We start from the raw sequence: 15,521 nt of genomic DNA on the forward strand, positions 1-15,521 counted from the left end.
ACAAGAATTAACTATACATATGGCATGATTGCATTGTATTAAAATCTAGTACAGGCAAAACTATAATGAAAAAAATCAAAATACATTGAAAAAATCAGTAGTTATCTCTAGAGGGGGTGAATGGAGACTGACTGGGAAGGAACATAAAGGAACAACTCTGGGGTGAAAGTAATATTCTAGATCTTGACAGGGATTTGGGTTACACAGATATATGTATTTGCCAAAATTCAGCAAATGTGTGTTAAGATTTGTACACTTGGCCAGACATGGTGACTCATGCCTGTAATCCCAGCACTTTGGGAGGCCAAGGTGGCCAGATCGCTTGAGTCCAGGAGTTCAAGACTAGCCTGGCCAACATGGCGAAACCCCATCTCTACTAAAAATACAAAAATTAGCAGGCATGGTGGCGCACGCCTATACTCCCAGCTACTCAGGAGGCTAAGGCAGAAGAATCACTTGAGCCTGGAGGCAGAAGTTGCAGTGAGCTGAGATCTTGCCACTGCACTCCAGCCTAAGTGACAGAGTGAGACTCTGTCTTAAAAATATGTGTGTATTTGTACACTTCATTATATGTAAATTGTACATCAGAGGAAAACACTGTAATTTTTTTTTTTTAAATCAGTGGAGGCTGGGGGTGGTGGCTCTTGCTTGCAATCTCAGCACTTTGGGAGGCCAAGGCAGGCAGATCACGAGGTCAGAAGTTCGAGACAAGCCTGGCCAACAAAATGAAATCCCGTCTTTACTAAAATACTAAAATTATCTGGGCATGGTGGCAGGCACCTGTACTCCCAGCTACTCAGGAAGCTGAGGCAGGAGAATCTCTTGAACCCAGGAGGCAGAGGTTGCAGTGAGCTGAGATTGCGCCACTGCACTCCAGCCTGGGCGACAGAGCTAGACTCCATCTCAAAAAATAAATAAATAAATAAATAAATACAAATCAGTGGAGGGGTCCACTATCAGTTTGGATGTAGAAAGACTCACTCCCAGCCTGGCGCAGTGGCTCACATCTGTAATCCCAGCACTTTGGGAGGCCAAGGCGGGCGGATCACCTGAGGTCGGGAATTTGAGACCAACCTGACCAACATGGTGAAACCCCATCTCTACTAAAAATACAAAAATTAACCAGGTATGGTGGCACATGCCCGTAATCCCAGCTACTAGTGAAACTGAGGCAAGAGAATCGCTTGAACCTGGGAGGCGGAAGTTGCAGTGAGCCAAGATCACGTCACCACACTCCAGCCTGGGCGACAGAGCCACACTGTGTCTCAGCAACAACAAAAAGACTTACACCCTAACAACCAAAATTATCCAAATAAATTGTAAAATTATACACACACACAATTTTTTTTTTGGTTATAGGATCTCGCTTTCGCCCAGGCTGGAGTTCAGTGGCACAATTATGGCTTACTGTAGCCTCGAACCCTGAGGCCCAAGCAATCCTCCTGCCTCAGCCTCCCAAGTAGCTGGGACTACAGGTGCTTGCCACCACGCCTCGTTAGTTTTATTTTTTATAGAGATGGGGGTCTCCCTATGTTGCCCAGACTAAAAATCGTATTTTAAAAAACACATCAGAGAAATGGGGATTCAAAGAAACCTGTATCAACTAAACTCCAGAAAATGATGAGTTCTTCATAATCAAGGAGAGACCTCCAGCTGCTACTCCCACCTCTGGCAGAACAGCAGTAGTAAAAAGGAACATCAGAAATGAGGACAAGGAGAAACTACCCACTTTTAAGAGACTTTTAATGACTATGTGTGAGGTAGCATGCCAGATGAGAATCCCAGGGACCACAGCCACAAAATATATCTTTCTATACCTCCAAACTCTTTCCTATGGATCCTTGCCTAGAGCTAAGGTATGGTATGCAGAAAGCTGGGAACAGGGAAGGAGAGCTGAGATCTTTCTGAGGCATGTAAAGTTTCTTGAAAGTGCAGAGTAGGCCGGGCACTGTGGCTCACGCCTCTAATCCCAGCACTTTGGGAGGCTGAGGCAGGGGGATCTCTTGAGATCAGGAGTTCGAGACCAGCCTGACAAACATGGTGAAACTCCATCTCTAGTAAAAAAAAAAAAAAAAAAAAAAAAAAATTAGCCAGGCATAGTGGCACATGCCTGTAATCCCAGCTACTTGGGAGGCTGAGGCAGGAGAATTGCTTGAACCCAGGAAGTGGAGGTTGCAGTGAGCTGAGATCATGCCATTCTACTCCAGCCTGGGCAACAAGAACGAAACTCTGTCTCGAAAAAAAAACCAAAAAAGTACAAAGTAACCACCCTTAGAAGGAGGTGGTAGGGAAGAGAATTAAAAAACCCAGAAGTGGTCCTCTGGGATTTCATCTTTTGAAGGCTGAGGGTGAGGTAGGAGGGCTGAGAGAAATCTCCCCCACTAGGCTTTCAGCTATCAGATGCTACACGCTCAGCTGGAGAGCCAAGAGAACCCTTCTGATGCATTCTAGACTTTTACAGTGTAAGGTGGAGACCCTCCAAAGGCCAGAGGAGGGAAAGCAGGACTAACAAGGCGCAGAGGAAAGGAAGCAGACTCAAACAGCACAGAGAATGCCCCAGCAACCCAAACACCTGGTTGGTGGTTTGTAAAGCAGGGAAAGCTTACCCAGAGTTGGAGAATTGGCAGTTTGGGTGTGAACAAGAAACAGATTTCTGGAATCTTGCCAGTTCTCAGTTCTAAGCCTGGATCAAAGGACAATCGTGATCCTTCAAAAAACATTTGAAGCCCAAAGTGAACTGAACCAAACCAAATTCACAACTAAGCCCATTTCAAATACAAAGCATAATGACTTGGTCCTCACTCTCTAGAGTAAGGAGAGAAATGCCTAGTGTAAGAAGAGAAATGCCATTTCCTGGACATATATATTATTTTAGTCACTAATGTTGTTTTATACAAAAATCTAGGCATATGATAAACAAAATTATAGGACGGAGTTAAAGCAAAACTCATGGTCAAGAGGAAATAACAGAAGTAGACGCATAGATAACCCAGATTTTGGGATTATTAGACAAGCATATTAAAATAACAATGATAGAAATCTAAATGATCTAGTGAGGAAAGTACACAAGAATTAAAAGATGGGTAATTTCAGCAAACAGTTGAAAACTGGAACCAAAAGGAAATAATAGAAATTTTAAATATATCAGGCAAACAGTTCTACAATAGTTGGAGTCTTCAGTATACCACTTACAATAGCAGATGGAACATCTATACATAATATTAAGGAAATAGACTTAAAACAACACTAACCAACTATACCTAGAAGACACATACAAAATACTCCATCATAACAGCAGAGTACACATTCTTCTCAAGCACTCATGGAACATTCTTCAGGATACATCATATGTTAGATCACAAAACAGTAAATTTAAAAAGACTAGGCTGGCTGGGCATGGTGGCGTACACCTGTAATCAGGCAGAGGTTGCAGTGAGCCAAGATTGCGCCACTGCACTCCAGCCTGGTGACAGAGAGAGACTGCGTCTCAAAAAAAAAAACAAAAAAAAAGACACAAATACCTAAAATCAGAAATGAAAGGGAGGACGTTACTAGCAATGTTACGGAAATAAAAAGGATTATAAGAGAATACCATGAACAAGTATAAAATAACAAATTAGATTATCTAAGATGAAGTTATAAAATTCCTGGAAATACAAATTATCTAAACTGACTCAAGAAGAAATAGAAAATCTGAACAAATCTATAACAATTAAAGAGATTGACTCAGCAGCCAAAAACTTCCCAAAAAAAGTCAAGACCAGATGCCTTCACTGGTGAATTCTACCGAACACTTGAAGAAGAATTAACGCCAATTCTTTTCAAACTCTTCCAAAAAATAGAAGAGGGGGGAACACTTCCTAACTCATTCTATGAGGCCAGCTTTACCTTGATATCAAAGATAGATGAAGAAATCACAAGAAAAGACATCAAATCATTACATGCCGGGTGTGGTGACTCAGGCCTGTAATCCCAGCATTTTGGGAGGCCGAGGCATGGAGGATCCCTTGAGCCCCAGGAGTTCGCGACCAGCCTGGGTAACACAGGAAGACCCCATCTCTACTTTTTAAGTATTTTTTTTTAAATCAAAAAGAAAAAAGAAAATTACAAAACAATATCCCTTATAAATACACAGATGCAAAAGTCCTGAAGAAAATCCAATGACATATTAAAAAAATGGATATGCACCATTGATAAAAGGAATTCATCTCACGAATGCAAGGATAGTACAACCTAAGGAAATCAATCAGTGTAGTACATCACAGTAACAGAACAAAAAAGAAAAAAACATGATCATCTTAATAGACACACAAAAAAAGTTTGATAAAATCTAACACCCTTTCACAATAAAAACACAAAACCAGGAATGGAAGAGAACTTCCTCAACCTGATAAAGGGAATTTATGAAAAACACTGCTAACATCAAACTTAATAGAATGAAAGCTTTCCCCCTAGAATCAGAAACAAAGCAAGTGAAAATTACAACTTGGCTGGTTGCAGTGGCTCACACCTGTAATCCCAGCACTTTGGGATGCTGAGGCAGGAGAATCACTTGAACCCAGGAGGCAGAATAAAATTACAATTTCAGAAAAAGTATGTATCTTGTATCTGCCATTGTGAGCTTGACAGCTTGTCAACACCTGAAGATTTTTCTGACTGGACATGGCGGCTCACACCTGTAATCCCAACACTTTGGAAGGCCAAGGCAGGAGGACTGCTTGAGCTCAGGAGTTTGAGACCAGCCTGGTCAACACAGCAAGACCCCATCTCCATTTTTTTTTTTTTTTTTTTTTTTGAGATAGAGTCCCTCTCTGTCACCCAGGCTGGAGTGCAGTGGTGTAATCTGAGACCTGTCCTGAGACCAAAAAGTTTGAGAACCACTGCCACAGAAAAGCACCAGGACATGTACCAAAATGGTCTTGGAAGCATTGTTTCTAATTACAACCCATTGGGAACATCTCACATACCCATTAGCAGCACAGTATGTTATATATATATATATATGTATATATGTATATATTCAGTGTTTCAGACAAGGGAGGTCATGCTTAAGGCAGCCTACTCTCAAATCTTCATCCAAAGAAATCCTGAATGTTCCCTGGGTCTCTGCTGGATTCTAGAACTCTCGTCCTCACCCTTAGCTACTGCAAATGGATCTTGGTCCTATGCCCACAGCAATTAGTCCCAGCCCTGGCATCATTCCAAAGGAAAAATGTTACGTCACACCTGCCCGAGGCCTCTGGAATGGTTCAAAAGCTTAGGGAAAAGGGTGTACAAGGTAGGAAGATGGGGTGGGTGAGGCATTACCTCCTCAGTCAGAAAGCGCAGTTTTGCCAGGAGCTTCTTGGCCAAAGCCACCTTCTTTTGCACATTGCCCCGTCTCAGGCCATGTAGAAGTCGCAGTCCTTGCTTAGCCAAAAGGTTCTGGGTGGGCAAAAAGACAGCATGAGCGGAAGGCCCCAGCTAGGCGCCCCTGAGTCCCTTCCTGAGGCCGTACCAGGCTGTGCACCAGGAGTTTCCCTCGGCATCGATCCAGGGCATTGGGCCGGGTCATCGTCCTGCGCTCGGCGCCGCGGCAAAACTGTCTGCAGTGAGCAGGGATGTGCACAGCAGACAGGAGTCAAAGGAAAGGAGAAGGACGCTGACTTTGGGGCCACTGACCTCCCACCCCCAGCCTGCCTCATAGCCCTCTCAGTCTTGGGCTCTGAAGAGGCACCCTTTCTCCTGCAAAGCTGGCCTATCTCTATTTGGACCACTCCCAAAAATCATCAAGGCCAGCCTTGCTCTTGAGCGCCAGAGCTCGCTAATACTTAACCACCTACTACCCTGGCTACCCCAGGTGTGGCCCATGGACCAACAGCACTAGTATCACCTGCAGGCTATTTAAAACTGTAGGCCCTCAGCCCCACCCCAGGCCCTGCTGAATCAGAAGCTGCGTTTATGCCCTAGGGGATTCCTAAGCACATTGAAGCCTCAGATGGCGATGGTGTGGTTTAGTCTCCACCAGATTGGCTAACGTATAGCTTGAACATTACGTGCCCAAGCCAAATGCATACTTTCCAATGATCCCCCCTCAAAAAAAAAAAAAAAAAACTATTTCACCTCAGAACTCTCGAGTAATCTCTCACTGCTCTTTCTCTCTTATTCCACATCAATTCATCAGCAAATTCTTTATGCTCTACCTTCAAAAAATATCCAGAATCTGGCCAGGTGTGGTGACTCAGGCCTGTAATCCCAGCACTTTGGGACGCCGAGGCGGTGAATCACCTGAGGTCAGGAGTTCGAGACCAGCCTGGCCAACATGGTGAAACAACTGTGTCTACTGACACTGAAAGGTTGAGCATGGTGAGAACAAAAAAGTGACCACCTACAGCCTCCTACCTCACTGCCTCTCCTGATCAGGGTCCTTGGCTGAGTCCCTGCTTCCTCCCTGCCTCTAAATGCTGGAGCGCTCCAGTTTCTCAGATTTTTTCTATGCCCTGTTAATGCTGTTATCCAGCTCCATCTACATAATGACAGCTCCCAAATTGACATTTCCAGCCTAGAATTCTCCCCAGAACTCAACTCATATAGCTAACTGCCTACCGCACATGTCCACTTACAATAAGAATTTCACAGTCAACATGTCCAAAACTGAGCTCCTACTATCTGCCTTCCCTCAGATCCCACCTCATCCCTGCTTCCATCAGACCTTCTCCTTTTGTTTTCTATTGAAAACAGATATTTTCTTTTTTCTGAAAAAAAGATTTTGGCTTGCATAAGTATGCGGTTGGTGCAGCCTTAACCTCCTGGACTCGAGCCATCCTCCCATCTCAGCCTCCTGAGTAGCTGGGACTACAGGTGTGCACCACCACACCCAGCTAACTTTTGTATTTTTCATAGAGACAAGGTCTTCCTATATTGTTCAGGTTGGTCTCAAACTCCTGGGCTCAACTGATCCTCCCACCTTGGCCTCCCAAAGTGCTGGGATTCCAGGTGTGAGCCACCACGCCCAGCCCACAAGCCAAAATCTTAGCAAGTCCTGAGGTATCACCCCCAATTCCAAATTTTCTCTTGAATCCATTCACAGCACTCCATCTCCACTGCAACCATCCCCTAGATCAGTTCATCACCACCTGTCACCTGGATTATCACAACAGCCCCTTTACTAATCTCCCTGCTTCCTCCCCCACTGATCCCTTTTAAGGATCTATTTGTTAGAGTGTATCTTTTTCCTTATCAAAACATTCACTGCCCCCCCATTTCACTCAGAGAAGAAGCCAAAGTCATTAAAAGGGCTTGTGAGGCTCCCACAGGATCTGTCCCTCCCCACCATCATCCTCCTTCCCCCGGTCTCCTCTAGCCTCTTCTACTATGTCATACTGCCGCAGTCACACTGGTTCTGTGCTCCTCCTCAAACACTCCAGGCATGCTGTCCCCTCCACCTGGAACACCATTACAGGCAGGCTTTCTCCTCCATCTTCGTGTCACCTTCACGGTGGCCTCCCCTCCACACCCTTTCTGAAATTGCAGTACCTCTTTCTAATGCTTCCTTGCTTCGTGTTCTTCCTTAACACTTATCCTACTTAGTATTTTTCTGTTTACATGCTTATTTTACATGTCTCCACCCATCCCCAACCTCTACACCCAAACATAAGCTTCAGGGTTTTTTTTTTTTTAGAGTCAGGGTCCCATTCTGTCACCCAGACTGGAGTGCAGTGGCGCAATCATGGTTCACTGCAGCCTTGAACTCCTGGGCTCAAGATCTTCCCACTTCAGCCTCCCCCAAGTAGCTGGGACTACAGGCATGAGCCATTGTGCCTGGCCAACTTCAGGGATTTTTGTGGGCAGGAATGCTTTTTCACTGATTTTCCTGTGCCTAAAACAGTGTCTGTCATAGTAAGTGCCATAAATAGTTATCAAATAAAGAACCCTTTTGAGAAGAGGATCTGAAAATCACTTAAGTACCTGGAGCAGGTAATGGAATTCAGGGCAGTAGTGAAGGTCAAAGATGGAAGTAACTAGAACATTTTTTTTGTTTTTTTGTTTATTTTTGAGACGTAGTCTCGCTCTGTCGCCCAGCCTGGAGTGCAGTGGCACAATCTTGGCTCACTGCAACCTCCACCTCCCGGGTTCAAGTGATTCTCCTGCCTCAGCCTTCCAAGTAGCTGGGAGGCACCCACCATTATGCCCGGCTAATTTTTGTATTTTTTTTGGTAGAGACGGGGGTTTCACCATGTTGGCCAGGCTGGTCTTGAACTCCTGACCTCAAATGATCTGCCCGCCTCAGCGTCCAAAATTGCTGGGATTACGGGTGTGAGCCACCGTACCTGGCCGAACATGTTTATGTGGTTACAGCAATGACCTGGCAACTAGGGACCAATCAATGATGAAGGGGAGAAAATTGACAATTACAGAGCTAATTCCTCCAGTGATGAAATCCAGATCACAGCTGTGGTCACTGGAGCAGGAAAGGAAGAGAGCAGATGGATGCAGAAGCCGGCAAGGAGGTAGACTGGGTGTGGGAAGGTGATTAGCAGGAACAAGTGTGGAAGAAAGGAGGCGAGGTTTGAAAAGAGACACGGGATAAGCCTCTAGGAGCGTGGGAAAGGGAACTTATGGAGATGGAAAACAGCTGAGGTGCCAGAGAATCAGGGGAAGCCTAACCCCCAATAATCTCATCAGCTCCCTGGATAGGAATAATTGTCTTCTCATTTTTCTGTAAGGTGCTGAGCAAATGCAGCTGCAAGCCGCCCTTGGGTCCAGACAGCCACCGAGAGTCTCCCTTGCCCTGGAGTTGGCCCAAGTACAGGCAGCAGTAGGGGTGGGTCTCAGCTCACCTGCTCCCAGCCACCAGCACTTCCAGTGCCTCCTTGAGCTGTGCACAGGCGCCAGGCCCCGGCCTGCGCTGCAGTCTCTCAACCTCCTGTAGCCCCTGGTCCTGTGCAACATGGGAGAGGGTCAGAGTCTTGAGGCTCCCTGACTCAGACCTCTTGTAGACCACACTCCCTCCCGAGGCCCCACCTACTCATGACCACACCTCTTGGCCTGCCTTTCTTTGGCTCCACCAGGTTGATGGCTCTATCTTTCTAGCCCGCTACTGGCTCCACCAAATGTGCGGCCCCACCGGCAGTACCTCTACCCATCTCCTTCATCCAGTCCCTTCCTGGGTCCACCAATTCTGAAACTCTGTCCTCCCACAACTCCTGGCATCCTCAGTTCGCCCAGAAGCTGTGCTCTTTGGCCCTTGCCCCCCTGGCCTTGCACCAACAAGGTGTTGGCTCTCTAGTGCCTGCCCATTAGCCCCACTGCAGAGCTCCCTTCAAAGGCTGCAGTGTCCTAGGCGTCCCTACGGCCCGGTCTCTCCCTGTGGGCGCCAGCCTTGCCCTTACCAGCCTCTCAGCCACTTTGCGCACGCAGTTGCTGCTCTGCAGGCGCCAGGTGTGGTCCTCCCAGCAACTCCACACATGCACGCATGGCTTGCAGTGACGGAGAGGCAAGCAGAAGTACGGCCTGGCAGATGGAGAGGAGGCTTCGCGGGCATTCTGGACTCCTGGAGACCTCCCAAACCACCCCTTCCAGCCACCGGCAGCACTCACCCGCTGCCGTCCATGGGCTCAGGCCGCTGAGCAGGGGTCCCCAGTTCTTCCTCCTCTTTCTCCTCCTCTGGCCTGGCTCCCAGCAGAGGCTGAGCCTCCATAGCTGCACCCTCAGTTCCCTCCCCGGCCCTGGACCCTCGGCCCAATGGCTCCTCCAGACGGCCTGCGCGACCTGCCCCGGAGCAGCAAGGGTCACTGGGTGCCAGGCTGAGGGCTGGAACCCCCCCTCAACCACCTCTGCCTCAATGGAAGTCAGAACCCACGCCTTACTGAAAGTCAACACCCCTTCCAGGGTTCCAAGGTCTGAAATGAGAGTGCCCTCCCTCAAACCCATGGCACTCAGGGGTTCGGCTAGGCCACACACCAATGGAGATCTCGAAGCTGATGGGCTGGGAAGCCACGGCGGGGTCGATCATGGTGGCCTCGAAGAGCACACCGAAAAGCAGGAAATCTTCACAGGGCGCCAGGACATTCTGGGGGAGGCCATCAGGCTGGAGTCAGCGCCTACTCTCCCAGGGAACAGCCTGGACTATGCTTGGCCGCATTGCCCACAGAAAGAAGTGCGACCAAGGCTTGGAAGTCACTGCATGTTTCTTACTCCCTCTGCCTCCTCGCGGCCCCAGCATTGGCCCTGGGTATGGGTCCTCTCTCCCACAACATGTGGGCACACACCTCACTCTTCGCCCAGGCCCCCAAATTGAGACCCCTGTCGTGGTGTTCAATGCCTAAGAGTGGATTCCACCTTCCAGAGCTGAGGTGACCCCGCCCCGTTTGCTTCCCCCCAGCCCCCACCTCTGGCAGCGGCAGCAGCTCCTCCACCTCCACCTCCATGGCACTGGGAATCTCAGGCCCCTCGGCACCGGGGCTGGCGTCCACGTGCTGCGGAACCGCCTTTGGGGTCTGATCCCTTCTGGCTTTCTTTTTCTTCTTTCGGGTGAGCCGGGACAACGTGGACCCCTGCTGGGCCTGGGGAGGCTCAGGTTCAGCTCTCCCTTCCAACACCTGCATGGACACAGCCAGCAGAAGGCGGCCGCGGAACCAAATGCCTTGGCCAACGCCTTCGTTGAGACCTTGAAGACCATCCCGGAGCCCCGCGCCGGGGGGCGAGCCATAGAGGGGCACCCAGGCCGGGCCGAAGGTAGGGTTAAACCCCGCTGTGGGGAACAAGAGCAGCGTGTTGGAGGGGAGCGCGGGGAGGGCGAGTGCTGGTAAATCTCCGCACCTCACCCTGATCTCCTCCAAGTATTCGGGCGTGAGGGCAGGGGAGCGGGTGAGCTGCTCTGAAAGGGAAGAAGTTGGCCAGCAGCTGCGGACGCGCCGCTGTGGAACACGACCTGAGGCGCCTCCAAAACAGCTCAGCGCCCCAAGGAGCTGGAAATCGCGGGAGCCTGGGCTCGGGGGAAGCAGCCTGAGCCCTGGGGGCGGAGTCGGGATCGATTGGGGCGGGGTCGGGATTGGGGCGGAGCTACGGGCGATCCGCCAGGCCTGGGGGTCCGGGAAAGGAGTGGACCGGCAGTGTCAGCGCGTGCACAGCTGTAGAAGGGTGGGACTGGGCTGGTTACTGGACAGGCGGCTGTGGTCAGAATTTTGCCAACGGAGCCAAACCGATGGTGGGGTTCACAGTCTGGGGGCGGCTTGAAGCAGTTTGTTTTGTGGGCTGACCAGCCCTCCTAGGCGGAGCGGGGTCGCGAGGATGGGGCTTGCGGTTGGGAATGGGCCCTACGGCGCCCTATGGACCAAGGCGAGTGAGGCCGGATTTGCCGCGGCCAGAAGCGCTCACCCGCGCGGCCCGGATGGGAGATCCGCCTCAGGTCCAGCACGTGCGTAGCGAGGGCCGCGTCGACCAGGGGCGCGTTGTCCCGCAGCTGCAGGCGGAGGCTGCGCGTCAGCGGCGGGAAGAGCTCCACGAAGCTCAGCTGCTCGTTCCACTCGGGCGCCGCCGCCTCGGCGCGCACCGACGTCTCGCCCTGAAGGTGGCGTTAAACACAGGAGAAGGGAGATCAGCGCGGGGTCGGGGCCGGAGCCGCGGCGCCGTGGGCCCTGGAGGGACTTACCTCCTGCCCCAGGAAAGACACCTGCACATAGGGCTCCACCAGGACGCGCTGGTCGTGCAGGGCGCGAGCCAGGCTGCCCAGCAGCCCCGGGCGCAGCGCAGGAAGCCCCTCGGCGCGGTACAGGCGCACGCGGAGCCGCGCCCACGGCCTCTCGGCGGGCACCCCGCGCGGCAGGAGCAGGTTCCTAGGGGAGGGGGCATCGAGCTGGGGGGAGAAACTGGGATCTCGGCCCCTCCCCTTATCCGCGCCCCACGGCCACCCACTCGGATCCATGTCCCCCTCCCCACTTCACCCCGGCTCACTTCTCGATGTCCGAACAGTGCCCTGGGGCCGGGGGTAGCATTGGAGGGGGCAGGTCCCCGCGCGCCCTCACGGACAAGGTGACCTTAACGAAACCCTTGGTCCCGGCGCGGGTGTCCTGGGGATCATGCAGCGGAGCCCATCTTTGGTAGAATTGGCCATCTAAGGGCGAAGGGGCGAGCCAGGGGTAAGGGGCGACCGGCGGGGCGCACAGGGTGGCCGTGAGGCTGTCATCGGAGTGACGGACAATGGCCAGGGCTTCTCTGGCTCAGCAGGGAGGGGCGGAAGTGCCAAGAGTTCGCCTCCGCCAAGAGATGGCCCTCTCCGAAGTGAGTGTATAGGGGTCCATGCGGAGTCACCTTGGGGTCAATCTCTAGGGCCCTTGTCCGTGCAGAGTCTCAATAAGGGGACGATTCCATACCTGGCTGGTCCAAGATGATGCCCAGGTCCATCCTGAAGGTGCCTATCCGGGTGGCCATAAAGGGGAGGGTCTGCGAATGGAAAGCCTGGGGGGAAGGTGGTGTTAGTCCTGCAGCTTTCGCATCCCCCCTTCTCTGAAGGACACTGGTCATCCCTACCCCACTCACCGTGATCTCCAGCAGCAAGTCTTGGAGGCGAAGCCATGTGTCATGAAATTCGAACAAGAAGTACTGAATTGAAGGGATGAGAGGTTAGATGTGAAGGGCTCCCGCCAGCTTACCCAGGTCTCTTGCTCAGAAGACCCTCCTTCCCGCACCCCCAACCCTCTCACTGCAACCTTTTCCTGGATCAGCAACCCCCCAACCCCAACCCATAGGCCAGCATCTGGCTCCATTTCCACCTAGGCCGCACCCCCTCTGGGAATAGTTCTCACATCAACCCCTCCCATTCTGTCAGGCTCGCCCTCTTCTGTGGTGGCACCCACCTCATTGTAGAAGGGGCAACTGGTCCCACGCTGTGTGGCGGTCACACGGCGCTGCCCCCCCACTTGCACGGCCACATAGGGGTTAATGTTGACTCCAACCAGTTTCTGGGCTTCCAGCACTGTGACTCCCACCTGAGAGGTACAGAAGGATGAGGAAAGGAAGCCAGACCTGCCTGGGTGGAGGGAAAGAACGTGCGTGCCAGAAGAGGAAGTACTCCCAAGGGTTAGGCCCTGAAAAAAGAGTTGTACCTGGAAGTCTTGAGCTCTGGACACCTGGAAGGGATCCCCATGGGCCAGAGCCCTGGTGCGGCTGGAGAGAAGCTTAAGGTTAGCACTCACTTGTTCCCTCCCCTGCATACGCACACACTTGCTTGGTGCTGGGAATGATGTTTTCTCTCTCTCTGAATTTTTGGATTCCAAGTCCTTCAGGTCATGTCTTGCTGCCTCCATCTCAACCCTACACCCAGAATTTGACTCATTCCTGGAGCCCGAAACCATTCATGCAACAGAGGTTTATTGAGTACCTACTACGTGCTAACACTGTCCCAAGCATCTGGGATGCTGTAGTGAAGAGACAAATCTTGCCCTCATCAAGCTTTCATCCCCTGCATATGTGTGAGCCACTGGAACTATGTGTATGAACATGGCAGTGTCTATGCCTATGAGCAAGTGACCGGAGAATCTACCCTTTCCACACACCCTGGGACTGTGTTTGTGAGGGCAGATGGGTGTGGGAGCAGGTGTGCCATGGGTTCAAGTTACCTCTTGAGGGGGCTGAACATAAGACCAGAAAGTTCCACGTCAGGCTCATCATCCAGGTCCTGCTCCAGCTCAAGCTCCAGCTCATTCTCCTCATCGTCCTGCTGGCCTAGGCTTCGAGCTAGCCTGCGGCCTAGAGCCACTGCCCGCCGCTCCAGCTGGGCCTCCCCAGGCCTGATAGGAAAGGCCCTCAAGGAACATGCCTGGAACCCATCACCCATCTCCGGGCAATCCCTTGACTTCCTGGAGCCTTGGACTGACCCCTGACCCTTGAACTGATCCCACTGATCCTAGGACCAGTTATTGACCTTGTGGCTGACTTCACTGATCCCAGGACAGACTCTTAACCCTGGGACCTTTCTAATTCCAGAACTGACCTCTGACCCTGGAACTGATTCAGTTCTGACCGAAGACCCTGGGGCTGCCCCCATATCATTGGCTCCTAACTCTAAGACTGACCTCGGTGACTCCAGGTCGTCCCCACATACTTACTCCAGTTCCTGGAAGCCCACATTGGGGACGATTAACTCCAAGCTGGGGGAAAATAAATGAAAGGACTAAGAGGAACTTTCCTGACTACAGAGTGGCACCTGCTCAGCACACATCCAAGGGTCACTGAATCGGCAGATCCGGAGTGGAACTGGGCACTACTTCTCCCTTTCCAGGGTCTGCCTGGGCTGGGACCACCAGGTCTTGCTTCAGTTGCTGGGGGGATTACCTGTCCTGGATGGGTGCCCCAAACTCCTCCTCTGACCAGGCTCCAATAGCGCCCTCTGGGGGCTGGTACTTCAGGTCAAGCTCCACCTGGATCTAAAACCAGATACAGTATCCCCTAGGGCCCCCCCTCTAACTGCCCTGGGTCTAAGAGAGGCCCAAGGACAATGCCAATGCCTTTTACTACAGGCGGCAGAGATCTTTCTGGCCAGCATCCGTGGTGCCTTGTGGTTCCCTTCTGATCATGAATAATGTAGACTACTCATAACCTATTAAGAACTAAGTAACTAGGCAAGTTTCCTCGTTATTTTTTTATTTTCTTTCTTTTTTTTTTTTTTTTCATTTTTAGTATTGATGAGGTCTTATTATGTATGTTGCCCAGGTTGGTCTTGAGCTCCTGAGCTCAAATGATCCTTTTGCTTTAGCTTCCCGAAGTGCTAGGATTACAGGCATGAGCCACTGTGCCTAGCCGCAAGTTACCTCTTGAGGCCCAACAGGATTCCAAAATTCTCTCATTTTTGTTGGAAATCCCTTAAGGTGGCCTTCACTACTCTGCCTGGTCTGGCCCCACCAACCTTTCCAGCTCCATCTCACTCCAGGCACCCCAGCTGTGCTCCTTCAAGGCGCTGGGCTTTTGCATATGCCTTTTCTTCTGCCTGGAACATTCTCTCCTCCCAGTTAACATCTATTATCCTTCAAGTCTAAGTTCAGGTACTATTTCCTCAGGGAACCGTCTCTGGCCCCCAAGTAGATCATACTCCCCTGTTGTACCCTCTGCCAGCCCCTACCAGCTTGCTTCTAACACCTACCAGTTCCAGTTTCACATTTACTTGTGTGAATATTTGTTTAATGTTTGCCTCCCTTCCAAGGGTGTGAATCCTTATCTGGTTTTGCTCATTGCTCAGCAATGAGCAATGGAATCCAAGCAAATGGAATCCTCATTGCTCAGCTCAGCATTTGGCTTATCATAAGAGCTCAACAAATGATGACGGACTGAACAAAAAAACTCCACATTATGTAAATGAGAAAACAGCTTCCAGGCCAGGCACGGTGGCTCATGCCTGTAATCCCAGCACTTTGGGAGGCCAAGGAAGGTGGATCACAAGGTCAGGAGTTCGAGAGCAACCTGGCCAAGATGGTGAAACCCAGTCTCTCCTGAAAATAAAAAAATTAGCTGGGCATGGTGGCGGGCGCCTGTAGTCCCAGCTACTT

General features: G+C 51.0%; 1 protein-coding gene across 19 annotated transcripts in view; it reads right to left on the bottom strand.

Moving 5' to 3' along the window:
• LOC100938343 (fer-1-like protein 4) overlaps nt 1-15,521 on the bottom strand; it is a 53,086-nt gene that overhangs the window by 31,870 nt on the left and 5,695 nt on the right. For 13 of the 19 annotated variants that reach the window (XR_008517139.1, XM_054542209.2, XM_054542208.2 and 10 more), the window contains exons 5-20: nt 14,314-14,405; nt 14,088-14,129; nt 13,599-13,769; nt 12,786-13,146; nt 12,520-12,582; nt 12,354-12,438; nt 11,935-12,094; nt 11,633-11,816; nt 11,359-11,545; nt 10,371-10,732; nt 9,943-10,051; nt 9,579-9,750; nt 9,372-9,492; nt 8,820-8,920; nt 5,498-5,585; nt 5,308-5,424 (exon numbers count right to left, since the gene is read on the bottom strand). Coding sequence is in view for 18 of the 19 variants with exons in the window: in XM_054542209.2 (XP_054398184.1) it covers nt 5,308-5,424; nt 5,498-5,585; nt 8,820-8,920; nt 9,372-9,492; nt 9,579-9,750; nt 9,943-10,051; nt 10,371-10,732; nt 11,359-11,545; nt 11,633-11,816; nt 11,935-12,094; nt 12,354-12,438; nt 12,520-12,582; nt 12,786-13,146; nt 13,599-13,769; nt 14,088-14,129; nt 14,314-14,405 (2,415 nt within the window). In the remaining variant the exon portion in view is untranslated. The remainder of the gene's footprint in view (nt 1-5,307; nt 5,425-5,497; nt 5,586-8,819; nt 8,921-9,371; nt 9,493-9,578; nt 9,751-9,942; nt 10,052-10,370; nt 10,733-11,358; nt 11,546-11,632; nt 11,817-11,934; nt 12,095-12,353; nt 12,439-12,519; nt 12,583-12,785; nt 13,147-13,598; nt 13,770-14,087; nt 14,130-14,313; nt 14,406-15,521) is intronic. The other 6 variants (XM_054542216.2, XM_054542211.2, XM_054542207.2 and 3 more) reach the window with 5 other exon arrangements.

The sequence above is a fragment of the Pongo abelii genome, chromosome 21, assembly GCF_028885655.2.
Source record: "Pongo abelii isolate AG06213 chromosome 21, NHGRI_mPonAbe1-v2.0_pri, whole genome shotgun sequence".
Lineage (NCBI taxonomy): Eukaryota > Metazoa > Chordata > Mammalia > Primates > Hominidae > Pongo > Pongo abelii.